The sequence below is a fragment of the Giraffa tippelskirchi genome, chromosome 5 (assembly GCF_054371585.1).
Source record: "Giraffa tippelskirchi isolate mGirTip1 chromosome 5, T2T-mGirTip1v1.2.pri, whole genome shotgun sequence".
NCBI lineage: Eukaryota > Metazoa > Chordata > Mammalia > Artiodactyla > Giraffidae > Giraffa > Giraffa tippelskirchi.
In genome coordinates, this window is record NC_137279.1 from 97250229 (window position 1) to 97277992 (window position 27764).

Here is a 27764-nt window from a genome sequence, read left to right on the forward strand (position 1 = left end):
ATCAGATAGGAGAAACTCCCAAACTCATTCTACGAGGCCACCGTCACCCTGATACCAAAATCAGACAAAGATGCTACAAAAAAAGAAAATTACAGGCCAATATCACTGATGAACTTTGATGCAAAAATCCTAAACAGAATTGAACAACACATTTAAAAGATCATATATCGTGATCAAGTGAGCTTTATTCCAGGGATGCAAGGATTCTTCAGTATATACAAATCAATGTGATATACTATATTAACAGGTTGAAAGATAAAAACCAGATGATCATCTCAACAGATGCAGAGAAAGCTTTTGATAAAATTTAACACCCATTTATCATAAAAAAAAAAAACCTCTCCAGAAAGTAGGCATGGAAGGAAAATATTCAACATAATAAAGGCCATATACAGCAAACTCAGAGCAAACATTATTCTCAACAATGAAAACCTGAAAATATTTCCTCTAAAATCAGGAACAAGACAAGAGTGCCCACTCATGCCACTATTATTCAACATAGTTTGGGAAGTTCTGGCTGCTTCTCAATCAGAGAAGAAAAAGAAGTAAAAGAAATCCAGATTAGAAAAAAAGAAGTAAAACTCTTACTGTTTGCAGATGAAATAAGACTATACATAGAAAACCATACGGATGCCACCAGAAAATTACTGGAGCTAATCAATGAATATTAATATTGAATAGTAATATTGCAGGATATAAAATTAACACACAGAATTCCCTTGCATTCCTATACACTAACAATGAAAAACCAGAAAGATAAATTAAGGAAACAATCCTATTCACCATTGCAACTAAAAGAATAAAATACCTAGGAAAATCTACCTAAAGAGACAAAAGACCAGTATGCAGAAAATTAACAAATAGTGATGAAAAAAAATCAAAGATGACACAAACAGATGGAGAGATATATCATGTTCTTGGATTGGAAGATTCAATATTGTGAAAATGACTATGCCACCCAAAGCAATCTATAAATTCAATGCAATTCCTATCAAACTACCAATGATATTTTTCACAGAACTAGGACAAATAATTTCACAATTTGTATGGAAACACAAAAGACTTTGGATAGCCAAAGTAATCCTGAGACTGAAGAATGAACCTGGAGGAATCAACCTTCCTGACTTCAAACTATACAACAAAGCTACAGTCATCAGGACAGTATGGTATTGGAACAAAAACAAATATAGACCGATGGAACAAGATAGAAAGCCCAGAGATGAATCCACCCACCTATAGGCACCTTATCTTTGACAAAGGAGGCAAGAATATACAATTGAGAAGAGACAATATCTTCAATAAGTGGTGCTGGGAAAACTGGACAGCTACATGCAAAACACTGAAATTAAAATACTTCCTAACACCATACACAAAAATAAACTCAAAAGGGATTAAAGACCTATATGTAAGACTAGAAACTATAAAACTCTTAGAGGAAAACATAGGCAGAACACTCTCTGACACAAATCACAGCAAGATCCTCTATGACCCACTTCCTAGAGTAAAGGAAATAAAAACAAAAATAAATAGGACCTACTTAAACTTAAAAGCTTTTGCACAGTGAAGGAAACTATAAACAAGGTGAAAAGACAGCCCTCAGAATGGAAGAAAACAATGGCAAATGAAACAACTGACAAAGGATTAATCTCTAAAATACATAAACAGCTATTGCAGCTCCATACCAGAAAAACAATCCAATCAAAAAGTGGGCAGAAGACCTGAAGAGCTTTTTTCCAAAGAAGACATACAGATGGCTAATAAACACGTGAAAAGATGCTCAACATTGCTCATTATTAAAGAAATGCAAATCAGAATTACAATGAGGTATCACCTTTCACCAGTCAGAATGGCCATCAAAAAAATCTACAAACAGTAAATGCTAGAGAGGGTGTGGAGAAAAGGAACCCTCTTGCACTGTTGACGGAATGTGAATTGATATAGACACTATGGAGAACAGTATGGAGGTTCCCTAAAAAAACTAGGAATAAAACTACCATATGACCCAGCAATCAGGCATATACCCTGAAGGAAACCATAACTGAAAAAGACACATGTACCGTAATGTTGACTGTAGCACCATTTACAATAGCAGGACATGGAAGCAACCTTGGTGTCCCTCAACAGATGAATGGATAAAGAAGCTGTGGTACATGTAACAATGGAATATTACTTAGCTATAAAAAGGAATGTATTTGAGTCAGTTCTAATGAGGTAGATGAACCTAGAGCTTATTATACAGAGTGAAGTAAGTCAGAAAGAGAAAAACAAATATGTAATAACACACATAGATGAAATCTAGAAAGATGATACTGATGAACCTATTTGCAGGGCAGCCAAGGAGACAGACATAAAGAACAGACTTGTGGACACAGTAGAGAAAGGAGAGGATGAGATGAATTGAGAATAACATTGCAACATATATATTATCATATGTAAAATAGATAGTGGGAATTTGCTATAAGATTCATGGAGCTCAAATCCATGCTCTGTGACAGCCTAGAGGGATGGGATGGGGTGGGAGGTGGAAGGGAGGTTCAAGAGAGAGGGAACATATGTATAACTATGGCTGATTCATGTTGATCTATGGCAGAAACCAACACAATATTATAAAGTAATTATCCTCCAATTAAAAATAAATATTTTAAAAAGTCAGGTGGGAGAGCCCAGGATCAAGGGAGTCATTCTAATTCCTAAAAGTCTTCTATTATCTCTATTGTACTGGTCCATAAAAGAATGCTAGAACTGATCAAACCTAGAGTTTCCTATTTTGAATGAAAGCTATAGATGAGGTAAACCCAAATTCACAACTCCAAAGCTTACACATCCTATTCTATCTCTCAATTGACAAGTATTGGTCAATACACACTAATTTGTGACTAATTGTGTCTGTTATGTTACTTCCAGAATTTACGTACTTTAAAAACTACACAGTTGGAACTAAATTCTAAGGAAATAATCCAAACTAGAGAAAATAAATAAATAAATAAATTTATTAAAAAAAAAAAAAAACAAAGTAGAGAAAATACCATATTCATGATGTTCCAATGGTCCTTTTCATTTAAAGCAGCAAAAGATTGGAAACAATTTACATGTACAATTTAAATGGTTGAGTAAATTATCGTATATCATTTTAAAAGACTATTTTTCTGCTGTTGAAAATGGTGATAACAGATTAAGGACATGAGAAAGTCAACACTAAAGAATTTTAAGTGATGAGGTAGAAGAAAAATTATATTTCTTACTGAGATTACAAGTATACTAAGAAAAGTTACAAAAACTTGGAGGAAATATATCAAAATTTTACCATTAGTTACATTAAAATGAAGAGATTATAAGTGGGTTAAAGTTTTTTTGTTTTTCTTTTCTTTCCTTACCAAATTTTTTGAGCTGAAAATCTGAAGGGACAAGCCAATCCAAAACCATAGGGAAAAAAAAAAAAAACAAAGGTACAAGTACTGGGCTAGGGAGTGGAATACTCTCAATCTTACTCGTATTTCCCCTCATGAAGTCAAGACTTTTTATAGCTAGGAAGTTTTTAGTTCCATAGAGTTCTTAAGACAGGCTCCCTAAATTCTTACCATTTGACCAGGACCCAACCCTGAGGTCAGCAGAAGCCTGTTTGGATGGTTATTCCATCACAGTAAGTGTACCTCCCTGTACCCTGGGTGTTGTCCAAGTGTTATAGATACTTTGAATCTGAATGACTTGATAAGGGTGACTGGAAGTAGAATACTACAGAGGTGATAGCTTCTGCAATCTTAATGTTCTAGGATTTCTGCACAAGTCACAATAACTGATTTTCCTTTGTGGTACCTGTGGACATTTGCTTTATTCAGCTCCTTTGTAGGTGACACTTTGTCCCTCATCCTCCAGGGCCCCTGTACCTTTCCACCTGCTGTGTAGGCACTGGTGTGGTAGCAGTGCTGAGCGCTACAGGGAAATAGCACTGGTGGAAGCTGTAGTTATTGTGACGCCAAGAACTTTTCTCCTCCAACCTCCTCCTCCTCTTTCTTTGTGTTGTCTTTCTGTTCTCTTTCTGAAAGAACATTTAGCTCTTTCACCAACTTTGTTGCATAGTTCAGAAACCTGGGGCTTCCCTGGTGGCTCAGATGGTAAAGCGTCTGCCTGCAATGTGGGAGACCCGGGTTCGATCCCTGGGTTAGGAAGATCCTCTGGAGAAGGAAATGGCAACCCACTCCAGTACTCCTGTCTGGAAAATCCCATGGACAGAGGAGTCTGGCAGGCTACAGTCCATGGGGTCGCAAAGAGTCAGACACGACTGAGCGAGTTCACTTTTTCAGAAACCTGGGATTAGCTCTGGTGTTTTCCTCTTCCCTCACTCTCCTTTATCCAAATAGTCACCAGTTCTGCTTCATGCACTCATAGTTTTTCAGCTGAGTTACTCCAATAGCTTCCAGACAAGACCCTCTAATTCCAATCTTGAAATCACTCTCACTATCTTTCATATTATGACCAAATCTGATCTTGTCACTCCCTTGTTTAAAATCCCACCAAGAGCACTGCAGATGCAATTCAAACCAGTTAACTTAGTGTGGAAGCGTCTCACAGTCAGACCCTTGCTCCTCCCCTTGTACTGAAATAATGCCAAACTTCCTTGAGGCCTTGTTTCTTTTATTTATTTAACTTATTTGTTGACTGCATGGGTCTTCGTTGCAGCACATAGGGCTTCTCTTAGTTCTAGCGTACTATTGCAGGGCTTCTCATTGCAGTCCACTGTCATAGTTGCCCCTCAGCATGTGGGTTCTTAGTTCCCCAACCAGGGATCAAACCCAAGTCCCCTGCATTAGAAGGCAGACTCTTAACCACTGGACACCAGGTAAGTCCTGAGCCCTTAGTTTCATCATCTGTAAAATGGGGATATAATTAGTACATACTTCATATGGTTGTTGTAAGGCCCTCAAAACTGTTCCATGTCTTCTTGCCTTTGCACACAATATTCCTTTGCCTACAATACTCTTTCTATCTGGCTGATTTCTGCTTGTCTAATTGAATCTAGTGAAGATTCAAGTCAAAGGACCCCCTCCCTGATTACCCAATCTGAGATGAATCTCTCTCCCCTGTGCTCTGGCTTCCTGTGTGTTTCCCACTGGTAGCACCTTTTACATAGAGAAAAGTTGTCTGACCTTCATCTTTCTTTATCACTAGTTTCTGGCTCACCTGTGCTTCATTAAGGTTTGAGAAAAAGAAGGGGCTCTACAGACCTGGGCTTAATACCAACTCTACCACTATCTAGTTGGATCACTTTGAGCAAATCATTTATCCTCTCAGTCTCCCATTTCTCCTAAGGAGGGAGGAACAGGTGATGCTAGAAATTTGTTTCCACTTCAAAATGAAAAGCTTTGGGGGAGGGAAAAGCAGTAAGATAGTCTTAGAAAATAGAATATGTTATGAAATAGGACATACCTTCCTTTACTCTCCTTTTTCTCCTTTTAGAGGTTGTTTTCTACTGAGAAAGTCATTCATAAGGACTGTGCTCTCCCCAACCCCAGCTGGAGCAAGGACTTAAGACTCCTTTTTGACCAGTTTATGAAGAAATGTGAAGACAGCTCCTGGGAACGTTTGCCTTCATATAAACGTATATCTACTCAAAAGAGTGAAGACTTCAAAACCTATTTCCTTGGTAGGAACAGCTACTTTCCCATATAGAATACTTAAATATCAAACATAAAACTAAGAACAGATTGAAGCACTAGTTATCACTTGAAAAAGGAAGGAGGAGAAGGCAAGGGGGTTGCTATATTCCCCAGTTTTATAAGCCAGAAATCTCAATAAATTTTGCAGGTTGTAGGAGAGCATAAAGTCTATTGCCATTAATAAGACTGTCCCCACCATGGCATCATCATCAGCATTAGCAGGAAGGGGCCGCAGAAAGCCTCCACCCTCCCACATTCTCATCACCTTTCCGTCTTGAGGCTGTCATTGCTAATCTTAATTTACTATTTGTCCCAGTATGTGGCTCTGTCCCCCTAGGAAGCTCAGAACACTCAAGTCACCCCCTCATCTCACAGACTCTAAACTCCCATGGCAAACCACCCCACCTCCAACACACACACATTGCACTTCCTGTCCTGTGTGTGTGTTTTAATTAATAGATTTTTTTTGGTAGTAGTTTCAGGTCTATAGTGAAAAGAGTGGAAAGCGCAGAGTTCTCAAATATCCCTTACTTCCCTCTGCCAGGTTCCCATTTATTAATATCTTGCAGTAGTAAAGTATATTTGTTATGATGATGAGACTGTATTGATAACATGAACTTAAGTCCATAGTTTACATCAGGGCTCATTCTTTGTGTAATACTTTATGAAGTTTGACAAATGTATAATGACATGTATCATACTGAATAGTTCCACTGCCTTAAAAATTCACTGTGTTCCTTCTGTTCATCTCTCCCTCCTCCCTCCAAACCCTTGGCAACCACTGATCTTTTCACTCTCTCCATGATTTTTCCTCTTCCAAAATACATACAGTATGTAGCCTTTTCAGATTGTTTTCTTTCACTTAATAATATGCATTTTTAAGGTATATTTATTTATTTTTTCCATAGTACTTATCTCCATAAGACAATGCTTTGTGTTTTTTTACTGGTTTATCGCTCACCACTAGAGTGTTTGCCTCATAAGGGCAGAGATTTTTGTATGTTTTATTCCTCACTATATCTCCAGTGCTTAGAATAGTACCTGGTACAGAGTAAGAGCCTTATACAAACTTGTAGGAAGAAGAGAAATAAGAAGGGAGGGAGGAAACACACACCAGGGAACGTGCTTAAGATGCTGTACTTGGTTTTTTGTTTCTTTTTTTTGCCTAAAATCTCTGCCCTTCTGGAGTAATGAGAGACAAACCACTAAATAATGAAACCAAAGTAAGTCAGATGGTAATACATGCTGTGAAAAAATAGATGCACTTTAATAACAAAAAAAAGAGATTCCTCATATAGGAATTGGGAGGAACAATGTACGGCCACCTTTTCTACCCATTGCTTTTTATTAAAAAAAAAAAAAATGGAAGTTTATTAGCACATATACCTCATATATACCTGGAAGATACCCAGGAGAAAGTAGTGAGTAACTCCCCTAGATGGTCTAAGCCACTGGGTTAAATACCATTTCAACTAAAGACAAAAGAAAAGTGTTGGGGATAGGAGGCAGTATGGGGAGATTACCAGGAATAGATGTAAGTTGTTGCTTTCTGCCTTGAAAAGATTATCTTGCGACACAGAGTTGTCTTTCTCTTACTGATTCAGAGAAGGAGATTTCCTTTATATGTAAATTTCTGAGGTTGTTGATATTCCTCCCTGTAAAAAGTTAACCTCAGTTGTTTTGTAGTAGAAAGTTGGGAGTTTCCCTGGTGGCTCAGTTGGTAAAGAATCTGCCTCCAATGGGGGAGACCTGGGTTTGATCCCTGGGTTGGAAAGAGTCCTTGGAGAAGGGAACAGCTATACACTCCAGTATTCTGGCCTGGAGAATATCATGGACTGTATAGTCCAGTTCAGTTCAGTTCAGTCACTCAGTCGTGTCCGACTCTTTGCAACCCCCTGGACTGCAGCACGCCAGGCTTCCCTGTCCATCACCAACTCCCGGAGTTTACCCAAACTAATGTCCATTGAGTCGGTGATGCCATCCAACCATCTCATCCTCTGTCGTCTCCTTCTCCTCCTGCCTTCAGTCTTTCCCAGCATCACAGTCTTTTCAAATAAATCAGCTCTTCTCATCAGGTGGCCAAAGTACTGGAGTTTCAGCTTCAACATCAGTCCTTCTAATTCAGGACTGATTTCCTTTAGGATGGACTGGTTGGATCTCCTTGGAACTCTCAAGAGTCTTCTTCAACACCACAGTTGAAAAGCATCAATTCTTCAGTGCTCAGCTTTCTTTATAGTCCAACTCTCATATCCATACATGACTAGTGGAAAAACCATAGGCTTGACTAGACAGACCTTTGTTAGCAAAGTAATGTCTCTGCTTTTTAATATGCTGTCTAGGTTGGTCATACCTTTTCTTCCAAGGAGGAACCATCTTTTAATTTCATGGCTGCAGTCACCATCTGCAGTGATTTTGGAGTCAAAAAAAATTAAGTCTACCACTGTTTCCACTGTTTCTCCATCTGTTTGCTATGAAGTGATGGGACCGGATGCCATGATCTTTGTTTTCTGAATGTTGAGCTTTAAGCCAACTTTTTCACTCTCCACTTTCACTTTCATCAAGAGGCTCTTTAGTTCTTCCCTCTCTGCCATAAGTGTGGCATCTGGTCATCTGCATATCTGAGGTTATTGGTATTTCTCCCGGCAATCTTAATTCCAGCTTGTGCTTCATCCAGCCCAGCCTTTCTCATGATGTACTCTGCATATAAGTTAAATAAGCAGGGTGACAATATACAGCCTTGATGTACTCCTTTTCCTATTTAGAACCAGTCTATTGTTCCATGTCCAGTTCTAACTGTTGCTTCCTGACCTGCATACAGATTTCTCAAGAGGCAGGTAAGGAGGTCTGGTATGCCCATCTCTTTAAGAATTTTCCACAGTTTGTTGTGATCCACACAGTCAAAGGCTTTGGCATAGTCAATAAAGCAGAAATAGATATTTTCTGGAACTCTTTTCTTTTTTCGATGATCCAGCAGATGTTGGCAATTTGATCTCTGGTTCCTCTGCCTTTTCTAAAACCAGCTTGAACATCTGGAAGAACACGGTTCATGTACACAACTGAGTGACTTTCACTATAGTCTTAACCTTTCTCTGCCTTCTCTTGCTTTCTACTTTAAACCTTACAGCCAGTCTTCTGGACTTAATTTGAATCCCTCCAATTATGGCAGAAAGCAAAGAAGAACTAAAGAGCCTCTTAATGAAAGTGAAAGAGGAGAGAGAAAAAGTTGGCTTAAAGCTCAACATTCATAAAACTAAGATCATGGCATGTGGTCCCATCACCTCATGGGAAATAGATGGGGAAACAGTGCAAACAGTGTCAGATTTTATTTTGGGGGGCTCCAGAATCACTGCTGATGGTGATTGCAGCCATGAAATTAAAAGACGCTTACTCCTTGGAAGGAAAGTTATGACCAACCTAGATAGCATATTGAAAAGCAGAGACATTACTCTGCCAACAAAGGTCCATCTAGTCAAGGCTATGGTTTTTCCAGTAGTCATGTATGGACGTGAGAGTTGGACAGTGGAGAAAGCTGTCATGCCCATGTCACCTTCTCCTCTCGCCTTCAATCTTTCCTAGCATCAGGGTCTTTTCAAATGAGTCAGTTCTTCGCATCAAGTGGCCAAAATATTGGAGTTTCAGCTTCAGCATCAGTCCTTCCAATGAATATTCAGGACTAATTTCCTTTAGGATGAACTGGCTGGATCTTCTTACAGTCCAAGGGGCTCTCAAGAGTCTTCTCTAACACCACAGTTGAAAAGCATCAATTCTTCGGTGCTCAGCTTTCTTTATAGTCCAACTCTCACATCCATACATGGCTACTGGAAAGACCATAGCCTTGACTAGATGGACCTTTGTGGGCAAAGTAATGTCTATGCTTTTTAATATGCTGTCTAGGTTGATCCACAACAAACTGTGGAAAATTCTTTAAGAGATGGGAATACCAGACCACCTGACCTGCCTCCTGAGAAATCTGTATGTAGGTCAAGAAGCAACAGTTAGAGCTGGACATGGAACAACAGACTGGTTCCAAATTGGGAAAGAAGTATGTCAAGGCTCCAAAGTCACTACAGATGGTGACTGCAGCCATGAAATTAAAAGACACTGGCTCCTTGGAAGAAAAGTTATGACCGACCTAGACAGCATATTAAAAAACAGAGACATTACTTTGCTAACATGGGTCTGTCTAGTCAAAGCTATGGTTTTTCCAGTAGTCAAGTATGGATATAAGAGTTGGACTATAAAGAGGGTTGAGTGCTGAAGAATGGATGCTTTGAACTGTGGTATTTGAGAAGATTCTTGAGAGTCCCTTTAACTGCAAGGAGATACAACCAGTCCATCCTAAAGGAAATCAGTCCTGAATATTCATTGGAAGAACTGATGCTGAAGCTGAAACTCCAATACTCTCGCCACCTGATGCAAAGAACTGACTCATTTGAAAAGACCCTGATGCTGGGAAAGATTGAAGGCAGGAGGAGAAGGGGACGACAGAGGATGACATGGTTGTATGACATCATCAACTCAATGGACATGAGTTTGAGTGGACTCCAGGAGTTGGTGATGGACAGGGAGGCCTGGCATGCTGCAGTTCGTAGGGTCGCAAAGAGTCAGACACAACTAAGCAACTGAACTGACTAGGTTGATTATGACTTTTCTTCCAAGGAGCAAGCATCTTTTAATTTCATGGCTGCAGTCACCATCTGCAGTGATTTTGGAGCCAAAAAAAATTAAGTCTGTCACTGTTTCCATTGTTTCTCCATCTGTTTGCCATGAAGTGATGGGACCAGATGCCATGTTCTTTGTTTTCTGAATGTTGAGCTTTAAGCCAACTTTTTCACTCTCCTCTTTCACATTCTTCAAGAGGCTCTTTAGTTCTTCTTCACTTTCTACCATAAGTGTGGTGTTATCTGCATATCTAAGATTATTGATATTTCCCCTGGCAATCTGGATTCCAGCTTGTGTTTCATCCAGCCCGACATTTCTCATGATGTACTCTGCATATAAGTTAAATAAGCAGGGTGACAATATACAGCATTGACATACTCCTTTACTGATTTGGAACCAGTCTGTTGTTCTGTGTCCAGTTCTAACTGTTGCTTCTTGACCTGCATACAGATTTCTCAGGAGGCAGGTCAGGTCTGGTATTCCCATCTCTTTAAGAATTTTCCACAGTTTGTTGTGATCCACACAGTCAAAGGCTTTGACATAGTCAGTAAAGCACAAGTAGATGTTTTTCTGGAACTCTATTGCTGACACTGTGAAAGTGCTGCACTCAATATGCCAGCAAATATGGAAAACTCAGCAGTGGCCACAGGACTGGAAAAGGTCAGTTTTCATTCCAATCCCAAAGAAAGGCAATGCCAAAGAATGCTCAAACTATCACACAATTGCACTCATCTCACATGCTAGTAAAGTAATGTTCAAAATTCTCCAAGCCAGGCTTCAGCAATACGTGAACCGTGAACTTCCAGATGTTCAAGCTGGTTTTAGAAAAGGCAGAGGAACCAGAAATCAAATTGCCAACATCCACTGTATCATCAAAAAAGCAAGAGAGTTCCATAAAACATCTATTTCTGCTTTATTGACTATGCCAAAGCCTTTGACTGTGTGGATCACAATAAACTATGGAAAATTCTTAAAGAGATGGGGATACCAGACCACCTGACCTGCCTCTTGAGAAACCTGTATGCAGGACAGGAAGCAACAGTTAGAACTGGACATGAAACAACAGACTGGTTCCAATAGGAAAAAGAGTACATCAAGAGTTCATCATGAGAAATGCTGGGCTGGAGGAAGCACAAGCTGGAATCAAGATTGCCAGGAGAAATATCAATAACCTCAGATATGCAGATGACACCACCCTTATGGAAGAAAATGAAGAAGAACTAAAGAGCCTCTTGATGAAAGTGAAAGAGGAAAGTGAAAAAGTTGGCTTAAAGCTCAACATTCAGAAAACTAAGATCATGGCATCTGGTCCCATCACTTCATGGCAGATAGATGGGGAAACAATGGAAACCATGGCTGACTTAATTTTTCTGGGCTCCAAAATCACTGCAGATGGTGATTGCAGCCATGAAATTAAAAGACACACTCCTTGGAAGGAAAGTTATGACCAACCTAGATAGCATATTATAAAGCAGAAACATTACTTTGCCAACAAAGGTCCATCTAGTCAAGCCTATGATTTTTCCAGTGGTCAGGTATGGATGTGAGAATTGGACTATAAAGAAGGCTGAGTGACGAAGAATTGATGCTTTTGAACTGTGTTGTGGAGAAGACTCTTGAGAGTCCCTTGGACTGCAAGGACATCCAACCAGTCCATCCTAAAGGAGATCAGTCCTGGGTGTTCATTGGAAGGACTGATGTTGAAGCTAAAACTCCAATACTTTGGCCACCTGATGGGAAGGGCTGACTCATTGGAAAAGACCCTGATGCTGGGAAAGATTGAGAGCAGGAGGAGAAGGGGACGACAGAGGATGAGATGGTTGGATGGCACCATCAACTCGATGGACATGGGTTTGGGTAGACTCCAGGAGATGGTGATGGACAGGGAGGCCTGACGTGCTGCAGTTCGTGGGGTCTCAAAGAGTCGGACACGACTGAGCGACTGAACTGAACTGAACTGATTGCTTTTTCGATAATCCAGTGGATGTTGGCAATTTGATCTCTGGTTCCTCTGCCTTTTCAAAATCCAGCTTGAATATCTGGAAGTTCACAGTTCATGTACCTTTGAAGCCTGGGTTGGAGAATTTTGAGCATTACTTTGCTAGCGTGTGAGATAAGTGCAATTGTGCAGTAGTTTGAGCATTCTTTGGCATTGCCTTTCTTTGAGATTGGAATGAAAACTGACCTTTTCCAGTCCTGTGGCCACTGTTGAGTTTTCCAAGTTTGCTGGCATATCGAGTGCAGCACTTTCACAGCATCATCTTTCAGGATTTGAAATAGCTCAACTGGAATTCCATCACCTCCACCAGCTTTGTTTGTAATGATGCTTCCTAAGGCCCACTTCACGTTCATTCTAGGATGTCTGGCCCTAGTTGAGTGATCACACCATTGTGATTATCTGGGTCGTGAAGATCTTTTTTGTATAGTTCTGTGTATTCTTGCCACTTCTTCTTAATATCTTCTGCTTCTGTTAGGTCCATACCATTTCTGTCCTTTATTGTGCCCATCTTTGCATGAAAAGTTCCCTTGGTATCTCTAATTTTCTTGAAGAGATCTCTGCTGCTGCTGCTGCTGCTGCTGCTAAGTCGCTTCAGTCGTGTCCAACTCTGTGCAACCCCATAGACGGCAGCCCACCAGGCTCTGCCGTCCCAGGGATTCTCCAGGCAAGAATACTGGAGTGGGTTGCCATTTCCTTCTCCAGTGCATGAAAGGGAAAAGTGAAATTGAAGTTGCTCAGTCGTGTCTGACTCTTAGCGACCCCATGGACTGTAGCCTACCAGACTCCTCCGTCCATGGGATTTTCCAGGCAAGAGTACTGGAGTGGGGTGCCATTGCCTTCTCCGGAAGAGATCTCTAGTCTTGCCCATTCTATTGTTTTCCTCTATTTCTTTGCATTGACCACAAAGGAAGGATTTCTTGTCTCTCCTTGCTATTCTTTGGAACTCTGCATTCAAATGGGTATATCTTTCCTTTTCTCCTTTGCCTTTAGCTTCTCTTCTTTTCACGGCTATCTGTAAGGCCTCCTCAGACAACAATTTTGCCTTTCTGCCTTTCTTTTTCTTGGGGATAATCTTGATTACTGCCTCCTGTACACTGTCACGAACCTTCGTCCATAGTTCTTCAGGCACTCTATTAGATCTAATCCCTTGAATCTATTTTTCACTTCCACTGTATAATCGTAAGGGATTTGATTTAGGTCATACCTGGTTGGTCTAGTGGTTTTCCCTACTTTCTTCAATTTAAGTCCTAATTTGGCAATAAGGAGCTCATAATCTGAGCCACAGTCAGCTCCTGGTCTTGTTTTTGCTGACCTTATAGAGCTTCTCCATCTTAGGCTGCAAAGAAAATAATCAGTCTGATTTCAGTATTTACCAACTGGTGATGTCCATGTGTAGAGTCTTCTCTTGTGTTGTTGGAAGAGGGTGTTTGCTATGACCAGTGAGTTCTCTTGGCAAAACTCTATTACCCTTGCCCTGCTTCATTCTGTACTCCAAGACCGAATTTGCCTGTTACTCCAGGTGTTTCCCGACTTCCTACTTTTGCATTCCAGTCCCCTATAATAAAAAGAACATCTTTTCTGGATGTTAGTTCTAGAAGGTCTTGTGGCTCTTCATAGAATAGTTCAACTTCCGCTTCTTCAGTATTAGTGGTTGGGGCATAGACTTGGATTACTGTGATATTGAACGGTTTGCCTTGGAAATGAACAGAGATCATTCTGTTGTTTTTGAGATTCCATCCAAGTACTGCATTTTGGACTCTTTTGTTGACCATGATGGCTACTCCATTTCTTCTAAGGGATTCTTTCCCACAGTTAAATTCACCCATTCCTGTCCATCTTAGCTCACTGATTCCTAAAATGTTGACGTTCACTCTTACCATCTCCTGTTTGACCACTTCCAATTTGCCTTGATTCATGGACTTAACATTCCCGGTTCCTATGCAATATTGCTCTTTACAGCATCAGACTACTTCCATCACCAGTCCCATCCACAACTGGGTGTTGTTTTTGCTTTGGCTCTGTCTCTCCATTCTTTCTGGAGTTATTTCTCCACTGATCTCCAGTAGCATATTGGTATGTGTGTGTGTGTGCATATAAATATATATATATATGCCTAAAACGTATACATTCCTTGTTTTTAGAGACAGCCTTTTTGGTTTCTTATTCGCAACACCCTTTGTATGTTCATTCAGCAACTATCTGTTGAGAAATCTGTGCTCTACAAAGCATATTCCTGAAACAAGCCTGAGTGCACAGATAGGGTTCCTGACTTCATGAAGTTTATACAGATACTTCTCATTTTACTCATTACCTTTTAATCATGTAAACATATCTTTAGGGAGACATTTGGGGATTGTGATGTTTTGGGGTTGTTTTCTTTTTTCTTTTGGCCATGCTGTGCGACTTGCCATATCTTAGTTTCCCAACCAGGATTAGAACCCATGCCACCTGCAGTGGGAGCAGAGAGCCCAAACCACTGGACATCCAGGGAATTCCCATGATGCTTGTTTGTTTGTTTAATGACCTCAAGTAGGCCCTTAATGTCCTGGCCATCGTTATTTCATTTTTCCCTTGCCTACTCACTCTCCTGCTCTCCTGGATGACTGTTTCCTACCTTCTTTTTCTCAAGCCTTACTCTTAGCTGCTCTTGTCTCCTGTTTCATAGAAAATCAAAGCAATCAGAAGAGAATTTCCAAACAACCCCTGCTTCTTCCCTGTATCTGTGCCTGATGTTCTGCTTTGTCCTGTGGTGAAGGAACTGACCATACTCTTATGAGAGGTCAAGCTGTCCATGTGTGCACTATATCCCTTTGGCCTACTTAAGGACATCCCTTCTCTGCTACATCTTTCTCATCAGCATACAGACATGCCACATCTCGGTTTCTTTCTTCCTATTCTCTCTTAAACCCTCTCCAGGAAGACTCTCACTCACACCACTCCATCAGAACTACTGTCACCAGTGACCTTCATGTTGCTAACCAGTGACCTCACTTAGCTTTTGGCACAGCTGACGACTCCTTTCTCCTTGAACTTGACTTCCAAGACACCACATTCTTCTACTTCACTGCCTCTTGCCTTTTAGTTTCTTTTGCCAGTTCCTCCTTGTCCTCAAACTTAATGTTAGGGTGCCCCATGTCTCCAACCTTAGTACTCCTTGCTTCACTATACTCTGTTGGTAATCTCATTCAGTCACATGGGTTTAGAGGCCATCCAAAAGATAACTTCCTAATCTAATGGTTGAAATTTAGTGAGTGGGTTCAAATTCTGCTTCCACAATTTAAAGCTGTGTTACCTTGGGCAAGTTACTTTACCTTTCCTTGCCTCAGTTTCCTCATGGCATTTGCTGAGCACTTCAGTATTTGCTGAAGGAATGAAACAAAAGTAAAACCACCTTTACCAAGAAAAATGGTAATTTATAAGTTTCTTTATAGAACTACCAGTATAGAGAGAAATAAGAATTAACTATTTTACAAATGAGGGGGAAATTTAGCAGTTTGTAGTACTAATTCCATTCTAACTATTGATCACATCACACAATTAATTGAATATACTTAATCAGTGCAGTCTGGCTTCTATGCTAGTAGCTCTACTGAAATCTCTTCACTTAATCCACTAGCAACCTAATTGTCAAATTTGATGGGCATTTTTCAGTCCTTACTGTGCTGGATCTAGCTATTAATTTCATTTTCCTTGAAATGTTTTGTCTGTTGGCTTTCACAAACCTCTCTGAGCAATTTTCCCTTTCTCCTTCTATCCACTCCCTAAATATCAGTGGTTTCCAAGGTTCAGTTCCCACATGTTTCTGCTCATCCTTTCATCCAACCTAACTACCCTCTCTTGCCTGAAACTTGAGCCTCTCAGACTAGGGAGGAGTTTGAGGTCCTCTCTTCTACCCACACTTGCTTTCAAATCATTACTTCCTCTGCTTCTTAGGAAACCCCCATTCCTTTTGAGGTTTATACCTTCTGACTTTATCACCCTCAACTTCCTCCTCTTGTAGCTGTCATCTACCAACCTCTCCCTCATATGTTGAGGATTTTAGCACCTGGTTAACTGTCTTCCTCTCTACCCAGTTCCATACACCATTCTCGGCAACCCAGTATCCCAACATCATGGCTACTCGGTTTATTTACCTCCTCATAAACTTTCTTTTGCACAGCCCCAGCAACACGCTCCTGTAGACATCTTGAGACTTTTCATCTTCAGAAAATGCACAACCTTTAAATTCACACATTTAGACATCCTTTTTTGGACTACAGCCTTTTTCCTACCAGCTTACTTGTGCAAAGGCCCCACAGAAAAAATTATTTGGCCTCATTAAGACCGTCATCTCATCGAGTCCTCTACTTTCTCATTATCTCCATAGCCCTCTTTTATCTGAACTTCTGTAGCGTCCTTGTGTGGGATAATCCCAGCCCTGGATGAATCCAGCCATCTGCCACCACTTATTTGCACAGGCCCTCACATAGCTGGAGAAAATCACCCCTGGACTCAGGAAAGTTTGGTGGTTGTGATTGGATAGTGTTTCAGTGATCTTCTCACTCATTTTTTTTTTTATAGGCTCTCTTTTTTTGAATTTTTATTTATTCAGTTTTGGTTATGCTGGGTCTTCGTTGCTGTGTGTGCTTTTATCTAGTTGAGGTATGGGCTTTTCTCATTGCAGCAAGCAGGGGCTACTCTTTGTTGCAGTGTGCAGGCTTCTCTTGTTGCAGAGCACAGGCTCTACGGCCCACAGGGTTCACTATTTGCAGAGTGTGGGCTCAGTAGTTGTGGTTCCTGGCTCTAGATCACAGGCTCAATAATTGTGGCACACGGGCTTAGTTACTCCTCAGCATGTGGGATCTTCCCCAACCAGGGATCAAACCTGTGCGCCCTGCATTGGCTGCTGCTGCTGCTAAGTCACTTCAGTCATGTCCGACTCTGTGCGATCCCATAGATGGCAGCCCACCAGGCTCCGCCGTCCCCAGGCTTCTCCAGGCAAGAATACTGGAGTGGGTTGCCATTTCCTTCTCCAAGCAGGTGGATTCTTTTACCAGTGAGCCACCAGGGAAGCCCCCTCACTCGTCCTTCTTATTGGCCTCCTTTCATCCCACTGGCAGAGAGATTCTGAATGCAAATTTGATCATGTTACTCTTCTGCTACCTTCAGTGTTATCCCATGTATTAAAAGACCAGCTCTTCTCAGATTTTAACATGAATGTAAAGCACCTGGGAATCTTGTTAAATTGTAGGTTCAGCTTCAGTAGGTCAGGAGTAGAGCCCAAGAACCTACATTTCTAACAGACTTTCCCACTGTCTTTTTTCCCCCATTTTTATGAGGTAACCTCAATGTTTAGTAATCTAGGCCAGAAGTTTTGAAATCCTAAGTAAAAATTAGAAAGGTTTGAGGCTTATCTTATCCTGAAGTCCCAGAATGTCAGAGTTGGGACAAACGTTAGGGGTCATTTAGATTTATCTACTCGCTGTATGGATAAAGTATGGAGAAAGGAGCAAATTCTAGGCCAGAGCTAAGTCACAAAAACTTTTCCGACTCCCAGGACAAGATTTTTTCTACTGTGCCATGAGACTGATCCTCAATTTTCTTTGGCCCTTCAAATCATTCAATTTCTGAACAACTGCTAGAGTGAACATAGTGTGTGCCTATGTTCCAGTTGTTGAGCACATGGAGTCCAAAAGACAGGGTGTCTGCTGCCAGATGCTCAAGGCATAAATAACAGGCCCTCTCTTGTCCTCCCCACTTCTCCCAGATCTTCTCATCTCATATCCTTTTCCAAGTTTGTAAATGTAAATTTTGTAGCAATAAAGGAAACAGCATTATACATAGCAAATCATGATGAGCTGTAAAAGAAAGCTGACAGTTTTGGGAATTAAATCTTAAAATGGATATGAAAGAACAAATATGCCCTTCCCTCAGAGCAGTAGTTTTTAGTCTTTATTTTGAAGTTACCTACATTTTGACTCACAACCCAGAACACACAACTTGTGCACAGTTGTATAACTGAAAAAAAAAATATCTAAATGAGTACACTAGTACTTATTCAGGACGTATGTGAAGCATGAAGTTTTTTTTTAAAGTTTCTTTTTAAAGTCTTACAACCCACTAATTTGATTTCATGAACCATAATGGTTCTGACCCTGAGTTTGGGACTCACGCACCATAATCACATTGAATATTGGGTTGAACTGGCTCAGTTTCTGATTCAGTATGATATCTATCTTCTGCTCAGGTTCACCTCATGTCTGCAAGGAAAATTCTCTACTATTACATTCCTCACTTTCTTTAAATCTCATTTAAACTGCACTTATTTGAAGAAGGATTTCTATCTATACTTTATTATATTATTCCATATTCCCTTCACATTTATGTACTGTCTTTCCTGATTGCCATGTGTTAGTACTTTGTTTTGATTTCATTTATTTTTTACTGTGTCCCCACTTAGACCAATTCCACAGGAGCAAATATCCTATATTCTGTTTCTTTGGAACTCTCCCAGCCCCTTGGATTTTGCACCTGGTTGGCATTTTAATCAATCATTCATTGACCTGTGATTCTCGCAGGGAACAGATATTTGTCTCTGACGTGGTGTTTTTCTCACACCTGTTTCTCATGTCCCCATCCATCTGATTGCCCTGCAGACCCACAGCTTGTGCAAGAAGAACGACTATCACAGGTCCAGCTCTTCACCAGATGCTTTGAGGATGGCCTGGGCTTTGAATATGTGATATTCAATAATAATGATGAGAAAAGGACAGTTTGCTTGTTTCAAGGAGGTCCTTATCTGCAAGGAGTACCTGGGTAAGAATGATAGCCTAGAAATGATCTAAGAGAGTATCTTACAATATAGCCTTGTATCAATGGACTACAATAAAGGCATTCAAGTGTTAATATATATATATATATATATATATATATTTACTGACATGGATATATATATATATAGAGAGAGAGAGAGATGCAAATTATTGAATGACAAAAGCATAGGAGATAGTGCAGGCGTGTAATTTTAGAGAGTATCATTAACATGTTAATAATGGTTTGTCACTAGATGGCCTTATAAACTTCCCTGAAGGTGGCTCAGCAGTAAAGAATCTGCCTGCAATGCAGGAGATGTGGGCTTGATCCCTGGGTCAGGAAGATCCCCTGGAGGAGGGCATGGCAACCCACTCTAGTATTCTTGTCTGGAGAATCCCATGGATAAATGAGCCTGGTGGGCTACAGTCCATGGGGTCACAAAGAGTCAGACACAACTGAGCGACTTAGCAACATTCATCTAGATGTATGTCCAGGAGTGGGATTGCTGGATCATATGGTAACTCTATTTTCAGTTTTCTAAGGATCCTCCGTACTGTTCTCCGTAGTGGCTGTACCAACTTGCATACCCCCCAACAGTATAGGAGAGTTCCCTTCTCTGACCTAGCAACAGCAGCAGATGGCCTTATAATCCTTAGTTTCTTTTTCTTCTGTTTGTCTGCATTTCCTAAATTTGTAAACAGTGATGTATATAGTTAGTTTGATAAAAACATAAATGTCCTAAATTGCATTTTACCTTTTGCTTACTTGTGACCTGATTATTATTAGGTTCTAGCTTTGTTACAAATACTATAGTATTATGCTATGAACAAAACAAAAGTGAGAAGAACATGAATATAATATGATATTTAGTACCTTGAACATGAGCTATTAAATAAGTAGAACTTTCAGAAATAAATTATATGGGATGCTTGGATAATTTTTGTCTCTGAAGGGGCTGTTCTCAGAACTTCTGAATACCTTTCTTGTTTCCTCCTGTTGTACCTAGATTCCTTCATGGAGGTGCCATTGCAACAATGATAGATGCTGCTCTTGGTACGTGTGCAGCTGCAGCTATACCTGATGGAACTGTCATGACTGCAAATCTCAACATCAATTTTAAAAGGTAAATTCATGGGTATTCTTTACTTCTTAGGTATCATAAGTTGGATTCCCCAGCATCAGACCCTGAGAAAAGGATTTCTGTTCAAGAAAGAAAGTACTCCCAGAGGAAACTAGCTAGGGCATGGGAGAAGGAGAGGGAATGAAGTCACCCAAAGTTAGGCTCTCAGTCTGGCAAAGGGTAGCTTCATCCTGAACATGCAAAGAATTCCAGAGTGAAATATGTGCCTTGGGATTGTCCCTACCTCAGGCAAGGGAGCTGGAGTCTTCATATTCTCTCACACATTCATCATAGGAAAAGAGCTACCCTAGGACCATAAATTCCCAAGTACTTCTCGCTCACAGTCTTCGAGAAGAGCAGGCTCTAAGAAAAGTATCCAAAAAACAAAGGGAAAAAAGGATCGAAAGGAATCTGAGTGAAGCATGAAATACCACTACATAACAAAACATAAGTTTTATATAACATTACACAAAGAAATAAAAGGGTAGCAAGAAAAGTTTGGTAGCCATCAAAAACAAAGCTCAGCATGATCTTATTTAATTCTTCAATTATGCAGCTATACCTCTACAGTCAATCAAATATTATGGATACTGGCATAAGCATAGAGAAGGAGACCAATAGGGCAGAACAGAGTTTAAAAACAGAGGTTAGTAGAGAAGATCTCCAAATAAGGTTCTGAGGGTTATTATTTCACACAGTAGGAAGCATGTAGGTAACAAAACATCTCCATATTATATCCCAGAGAGTTGGATGGCTTCTGTGGCAGTCATCAGGGAGCCATGCTTCATAGATTATGGGTTTATTTACTGTAAGTAATACTTATCCAGGCATGTCCTATTCAGGGCATTCTATAGAAAAAGACTCTTCCCCCTAGCATGTATCATTAGTTTATTTCAAGGATCAGCATAACTTTTTCTACAAACCTTTTATGCTTTATGGGCCATACAGTCTCTGCAACTACTCAACTCTGCCAGCATAGCACAAAAGTAACCATAGACAGTACATAAATAAATGAGTATAGCTGTGTTCCAATAAAATTTTATTTTTAAAACAGGTAGCTGGCCAATGAGACATACTTTGCCAACTCCTGGTCTAATTACCTGCAGGCCCAGTGAGAAAAAATTAGTCAGAGTCACTTGCCTCCTGAGAGTGTTTCTCTTTGCTCCCCACAAGACACACACACACACATACAGGGTCATTTGCCTCCTGGGAGTGTTTCTCTTTGCTTCCCACAACACACACACACACTGAAAAATTGGAGGCCAGCTGCTTTAACTTCCTCTTCCCCAACTGCCAATAATAGTAACTTCAAAATAAAAATAACTTACACAAGATGGAAACTTATGTGAAAGAAATCTAGTATGGCAGCTCCAGAGATGCAAACTCTCCCTAGCTCATCTTTTCACAGTTCAGAGTGGCAATAAGAGCGGTCATCACATGTCCTCACAGCAGGATTGAGGAATAGGAATAGAGCTGTTTTCTCTCTTTCAAACAGACTTCCTGTAAGTACTGCACAACGCACCCATTTAATCTCATTAGCATTAAAGGAGATTGAGAAAGTGGTTCCTTAACTGCTATCACTGTCACCCCAATTAAATTTAGTGTCATCAACTAACACAACTATAGACATTTTTTAAAATTTTATTTACTTTTGGTCTTGGTTGCTGCACGAGGGCTTTCTCTTGTTGTGGCAAGCAGGGAGCTACTCTTTAGTTGCAATATGCAGGCCTCTCATTGCAATGGCTTCTCTTGTTGCAGAGCATGGGCTATGGGACACACAGGCTTCAGTAAATTGTGGCTTATGAGCTTAGCTTCTCTGGGGGCATGTGGAATCTTCCCAGACCAGGTATAGAACCCATGTCCTTTGCATTGGCAGGTAGATTCTTAACCACTGGACCACCTGAAAGTCCACAACTATAGACATATTAATAAATCCACACATAAATAATACAATATAAATTATTTTAAACACTAAAGCATTAATTAAAAACATAATTGGATTTAACTAAACATGAAATTAGTTTCTTCTAATTATCAAATTATCTCAGTGATTACAAATCTTATTATTTCATCTACACTTAATCTTGCATTTCCCATGTGGCACTAGTGGTAAAGAACCTGCCTGCCAATGTAGAAGACATAAAAGACATGGGTTCGATCCCTGGATTGGGAAGATCCCCTGGAGGAGGGCATGGCAACTCACTCCAGTATTCACACCTAGAGAAGCCCATGGACAGAGGAGCCTGGCAGGCTGCAGTCCATAGAGTTGCAAAGAGTTGGACACAACTGAAGTGACTTAGCACACATGCACATTCCCATTTGCACAGAATTTTTTAAGTTTGATGTATTCCCTTTTTTTTATATTTTGTTGTCTCTGTCTTTGGTGTCATATCCAAGAAATCATTGCTGAACCAACATCATGAAGCTTTCTCCCAAAGTTTTCTTCTAGGAGTTTTATAGTTTTAGGTCTTTCATATAGGTCTTCAGTCCTTTTCACATTATTTTTTTATATGTGGTTTAAGGTAAGAGTCTAACTTAATTCTTCTACTTGTGGATATCCAGTTTTCCCAGCATTTTTTTAAGAGACTGTCCTTTCCACATTAAGTGGTTTTGGTCACTTATAGAAAATCATTTGACCATATATGTGAAGGTTTATTTCTAGGCTTTCTATTCTATTCCACTGATCTATATAGTCTGTCTTTAGCCAGTACCATGCTGTCTTGATTATTGTACTTTTGTAATGTGTTTTGAAATCAAGAAGTGTGAGATTTCCAACTTTTTCCTTCTTTTTCAAGATTGTTTTGGCTCTTTGGAGTACCTTGAGATTCACGTAAACTTTAGGTGGATTTTTCTTTTTCTACAAAAAATGTCATTGAGGAGAGAACAAAATGGTGGAGAAGCAGGTGAACGTGGAGTACGTCTCTTTCCACGGATACATCAGGAATACACCTTCAGACACAGAAGTGCATGCAGAACACCAGCTGAGAGCAGATAGGAGTACTTGACCAGCAGAAAAGAATATACAGAACCACGCAAAACTTGGTAGGATAAAGGAACTAGGGGGAAAAACAGGAATGTTAGTAAGACTGGACCTGCCCTTGGTGGGTGGTGGAACTGAGGCAGGGGTCCAATCCCCACATTGGGGCAATTGTCTGAGTCAGAGGAGGAACATTTAAGGCTGAGAGTGAGACAGCTGATTTGTGGCAGCCTAAATGGAATGAGAATCAGACAGTCCTTGCCACAGCCATACATACCCCAGATGGGGACGCAAGTCCCCTGGAAGGCGCAGAGGCTGGGAGCTGGAGTTGAGGGATTTTGGAGCAATCCCAGGGCGAGGGCTGCTATTGACTGTGGAGAGACAGATCGAGGGGAGGTGAGGAAGGAAACTGTGGTAGGAAATACCTATGGAGGAAAGCTGGCAGCCATGGAAGCAAGGTGATACTGCTGAGTCACGCATAGCAGGTGGAGCCATCACTATTGCCTCTCTCTCCTCATACGCCAGCATTGGCAGCTGAACAATAGAGAGGCTGGCCCATCAAACACCTGATGCACTGAACTACAGAGTAAGACCCCACCCAGGGTGCTCCTTTAAGTGAGTGATGTGCCAAACTACAGAGTAGGACCCCAGACAAGTGGGCCCCTCTGTGCCTGATGCACTGAACAACAGAGAAGAGCCCCAGGAAAGGGAGCAAGCACTCTAAGTGCCTGAACGGGTGGAGCTACAGAGAAAGATTGGCCAAAGAGGCCCTCTGATTGCCAGCTACAAGAGGCTCAAAACAAGACTCTGAGAGTGCCATAACTCCTGTGGCGGAGGCAGTTCATGTCCCTGCACACTTGGCACCACCAGGGTCCCCACAAGCCAAGCAGCTGCGCCACCTTCATGCCCAACTCTCACTGGGGCAGAGCTGCCACAGACAAAAAAGTCTTGCATCTATGCTCACAGAGTTGCTTCGGTCCTATCCAACTCTTTGCGACCCTGTGGACTGTGGCCTAGCTGGCTTCTTTGTCAGGGGAGGTTCTCCAACCAAGAATACTGGAGCATATTGGCCAATACCGGTTGCCATACCCTTCTAGAGCACTATATTTCCTGCTGCCCTAGCTGCCAATTCCCCTGAGTACCTGGTGCCAGAACCCCTGTGACCCAAGCAGCTGCACAATCTCCACACCTGGCCCTCACAGGGGCAAACCCAAGTCCTCCAGGCAGCCTCAGGAGCAAACCCCAGTGGACGACCCACATGTAGAGGTGGAAATAAAACCACAATTGAAACCCAGAGGCAGTGTGGCTACAGAAGAAGACCCCAAACCTTCCCACCAGATGTTCAAGCTGCAGATTAAATCCACACGATCAACTAGGCAGACTCTGTGTCTATGGAATATGTAAAAGGACACTGAGATCTCCCACAAAAGAAAATGCACTAGTTCTGATAGCTGTAGACATCGGAGGCAAGAACACACAGGAGTAGGACCAGATTAGAATCTGAGCTGCCCCCACAGCAGGTCCAGAGATCAGCACAGTGTTGGAGGGCATCCTACTGGGGTGAGGTGAACTGTGACTCCCAGAGAGGGAAAGAACTCTGACGCCAGGGACTCAAGAAAAACATTTATTATTCTTCTGTTTTGACTTCTTCTGTAGATTCTTCCGGATTTTTTTTTCTTTTTTTCTCCCTCTGTCGTAGTTGTCAATTTCATTGGCATTATGAAATCTAATTAAGCTTTTGAGCTTTTTTTTCCCCCTCAGTCATATTTTTATTGTTGTTTTAAACCTCTGACTCTATGTTGGGCTTTTGCAGTTCTGGGGAGTTTTCCTTTTCTTTTCTCTTTTTTTAATTTCAATTTTTCATTTTTTAAACCTATTACTATTTTTCTACATGTATTCCTTTTTTGCTTTTCCTACTGTTCTTTTCCCCTTGCAGTTCAGTTCAGTTCAGTCGCTCAGTCGTGTCCAAATCTTTGCGACCCCATGGACAGCAGCATGACAGGCCTCCCTGTCCATCACCAACTCCCAGATATTACTCAACCTCATGTCCATTGAGTTGGTGATACCATCCAACCATCTCATCCTCTGTCATCCTCTTCTCCTCCTGCCTCCAATCGTTCCCAGTATCAGGGTCTTTTCAAATGAGTCAATTTTTCGCATCAGATGCCAAAGTACTGGAGTTTCAGCTTCAACATCAGTCCTTCCAATGAATATTCAGGACTGATTTCCTTTAGGATGGACTGATGGATCTCCTTGCAGTCCAAAACACTCTCAAGAGTCTTCTCCAACACCACAGTTCAAAAGCATCAATTCTTCAGCACTCAACTTTCTTTATAGTCCAACTCTCACATCCATACATGACTACTGGAAAAACCATAGGCTTGACTAGATGGACCTTTGTTGGCAAAGTAATGTCTCTGCTTTTTAATATGCTATCTAGGTTGGTCATAACTTTTCTTCCAAGGAACAAGCGTCTTTTGATTTCATGGCTGCAATCACCATCTGCAGTGATTTTGGAGCCCCCCCAAAATAAAACCTATCACTGTTTCCATTGTTTCCCCATCTATTTGTCATGAAGTGATGGGACCAGATGCCATGATCTTAGTTTTATGAATGTTGAGCTTTAAGCCAACTTTTTCACTCTCCTCTTTCACTTTCATCAAGAGTCTATTTAGTTCTACTTCGCTTTCTGTCATAAGGGTGGTGTCATCTGCATATCTAAGATTATTGATGTTTCTCCCAGCAATCTGGATTCCATCTTGTGCTTCATCCAGCCTAGCATTTCTCATTATGTACTCTGCATATAAGTTAAATAAGCAGGGTGACAATATACAGCCTTGACATACTCCTTTCCTGACTTGGAATCAGTCTGTTAGTTCCATGTCCAGTTCTAACTGTTGCTTCTTGACCTGCACACAGATTTCTCAGGAGGCAGGTCAGGTGGTCTGGTATTCCCATCTCTTTCAGAATTTTCCATAGTTTGTGGTGATCCACACAGTCAAAGACTTTGGCATAGTCAATAAAGCACAAGTAAATGTTTTTCTGGAACTCTCTTGCTTTTTTGATAATCCAACGGATGTTGGCAATTTGATCCCTGGTTCCTCTGCCTTTTCAAAATCCAGCTTGAACATCTGGAAGTTCACAGTTCACATACTGTTGAAGCCTGGCTTGGAGAATTTTGAGCATTACTTTGCTTGTGTGTGAGATAAGTGCAATTGTGCTGTAGTTAGATCATTCTTTGGCATTGCCTTTCTTTGGGATTGGAATGAAAACTGATCTTTTCCAGTCCTGTGGCCACTGCTGAGTTTTCCAAATTTGCTGGCATATTGAGTGCAGCACTTTCACAGCATCATCTTTTAGGATTTGAAATAGCTCAACTGGAATTCCATCACCTCCACTAGCTTTGTTTGTAGTGATGCTTCCTAAGGCCCACTTAACTTCTCATTACAGCATGTCTGGCTCTAGTTGAGTGATCACACCATTGTGATTATCTGGGTCATGAAGATCTTCTTTGTATAATTCTTCTGTGTATTCTTGCCACTGCTTCTTGATATCTTCTGCTTCTGTTAGATCCATACCATTTCTGTCCTTTATTGAGCCCATCTTTGCATGAAATGTTCCCTTGATATCTCTAATTTTCTTGAAGAGATCTCTAGTCTTTCCCATTCTATTGTTTTCCTCTATTTCTTTCCACTGATCACTGAGGAAGGCTTTCTTGTCTCTCCTTCCTATTCTGTGGAACTCTGCACTCAAATAGGTATATCTTTCTTTTTCTCCTTTGCTTTTTGCTTCCCTTCTTTTCACAGCTATTTGTAAGGCCTCCTCAGACAGCCATTTTGCTTTTCTGCAATTCTTTTTCTTGGGAATGGTCTTTATCCTTGTCTCCCGTACAATGTCACAAACCTCTGTCCATAGTTCATCAGGCACTCTATCAGATCTAATCCCTTGAATCTATTTGTCACTTCCACTGTATAATCATTAAAGGATTTGATTTAGGTCATACCTGAATGGTCTAGTGGTTTTCCCTACTTTCTTCAATTTAAGTCTGAATTTGGCAATAAGGAGTTCATGATCTGAGCTGCAGTCAGTTCCTGGTCTTGTTTTTGCTGACTGTATAGAGCTTCTCCATCTTTAGCTGCAAAGAATATAATCAATCTGATTTCAATATTGACCATCTGGTGAAAACAAAACTAACAAATTGACCCAGTGAACAAAGGAAACCAAAAATTATATCTACCAATTAAGAACAAAACTAACTAAAACACAAACTGGAAAACAAAACTAAAGCAAGGTGCCAATTGGGGGATAAAGCAATGAAAACAAAACTAACAAATTTGTTGAGAGGAAAGGAAAGAAAGAATAGATATGCAAAAGTTAGTTTTGTTCTTAACTGGTAGGTATAATTTTTGGTTTCCTTTGTTCACTGGGTCAGTCTATAGACTTTATTTTTGTTGGACTGTTTTGATTTTGCTTATGGGTGTATATGTATATGTGTATATTCAGTTACACTTTTTATTGTTGTTTAAACCTCTGTCTTTACGTTGGGCTTTTGCAGTTCTA

General features: G+C 40.6%; 1 protein-coding gene across 2 annotated transcripts in view; it reads left to right on the forward strand.

Annotated features, from left to right (window-relative positions):
• Nucleotides 1-27764, forward strand: part of THEM4 (thioesterase superfamily member 4) — a 48954-nt gene that overhangs the window by 6980 nt on the left and 14210 nt on the right. Inside the window, exons 2-4 of one of the 2 annotated variants that reach the window (XM_081490872.1) lie at nucleotides 5455-5641; nucleotides 18951-19110; nucleotides 20114-20230. In XM_081490872.1, coding sequence (XP_081346998.1) covers nucleotides 5455-5641; nucleotides 18951-19110; nucleotides 20114-20230 — 464 coding nt within the window. The remainder of the gene's footprint in view (nucleotides 1-5454; nucleotides 5642-18950; nucleotides 19111-20113; nucleotides 20231-27764) is intronic. The other variant, XM_081490873.1, reaches the window with a different exon arrangement.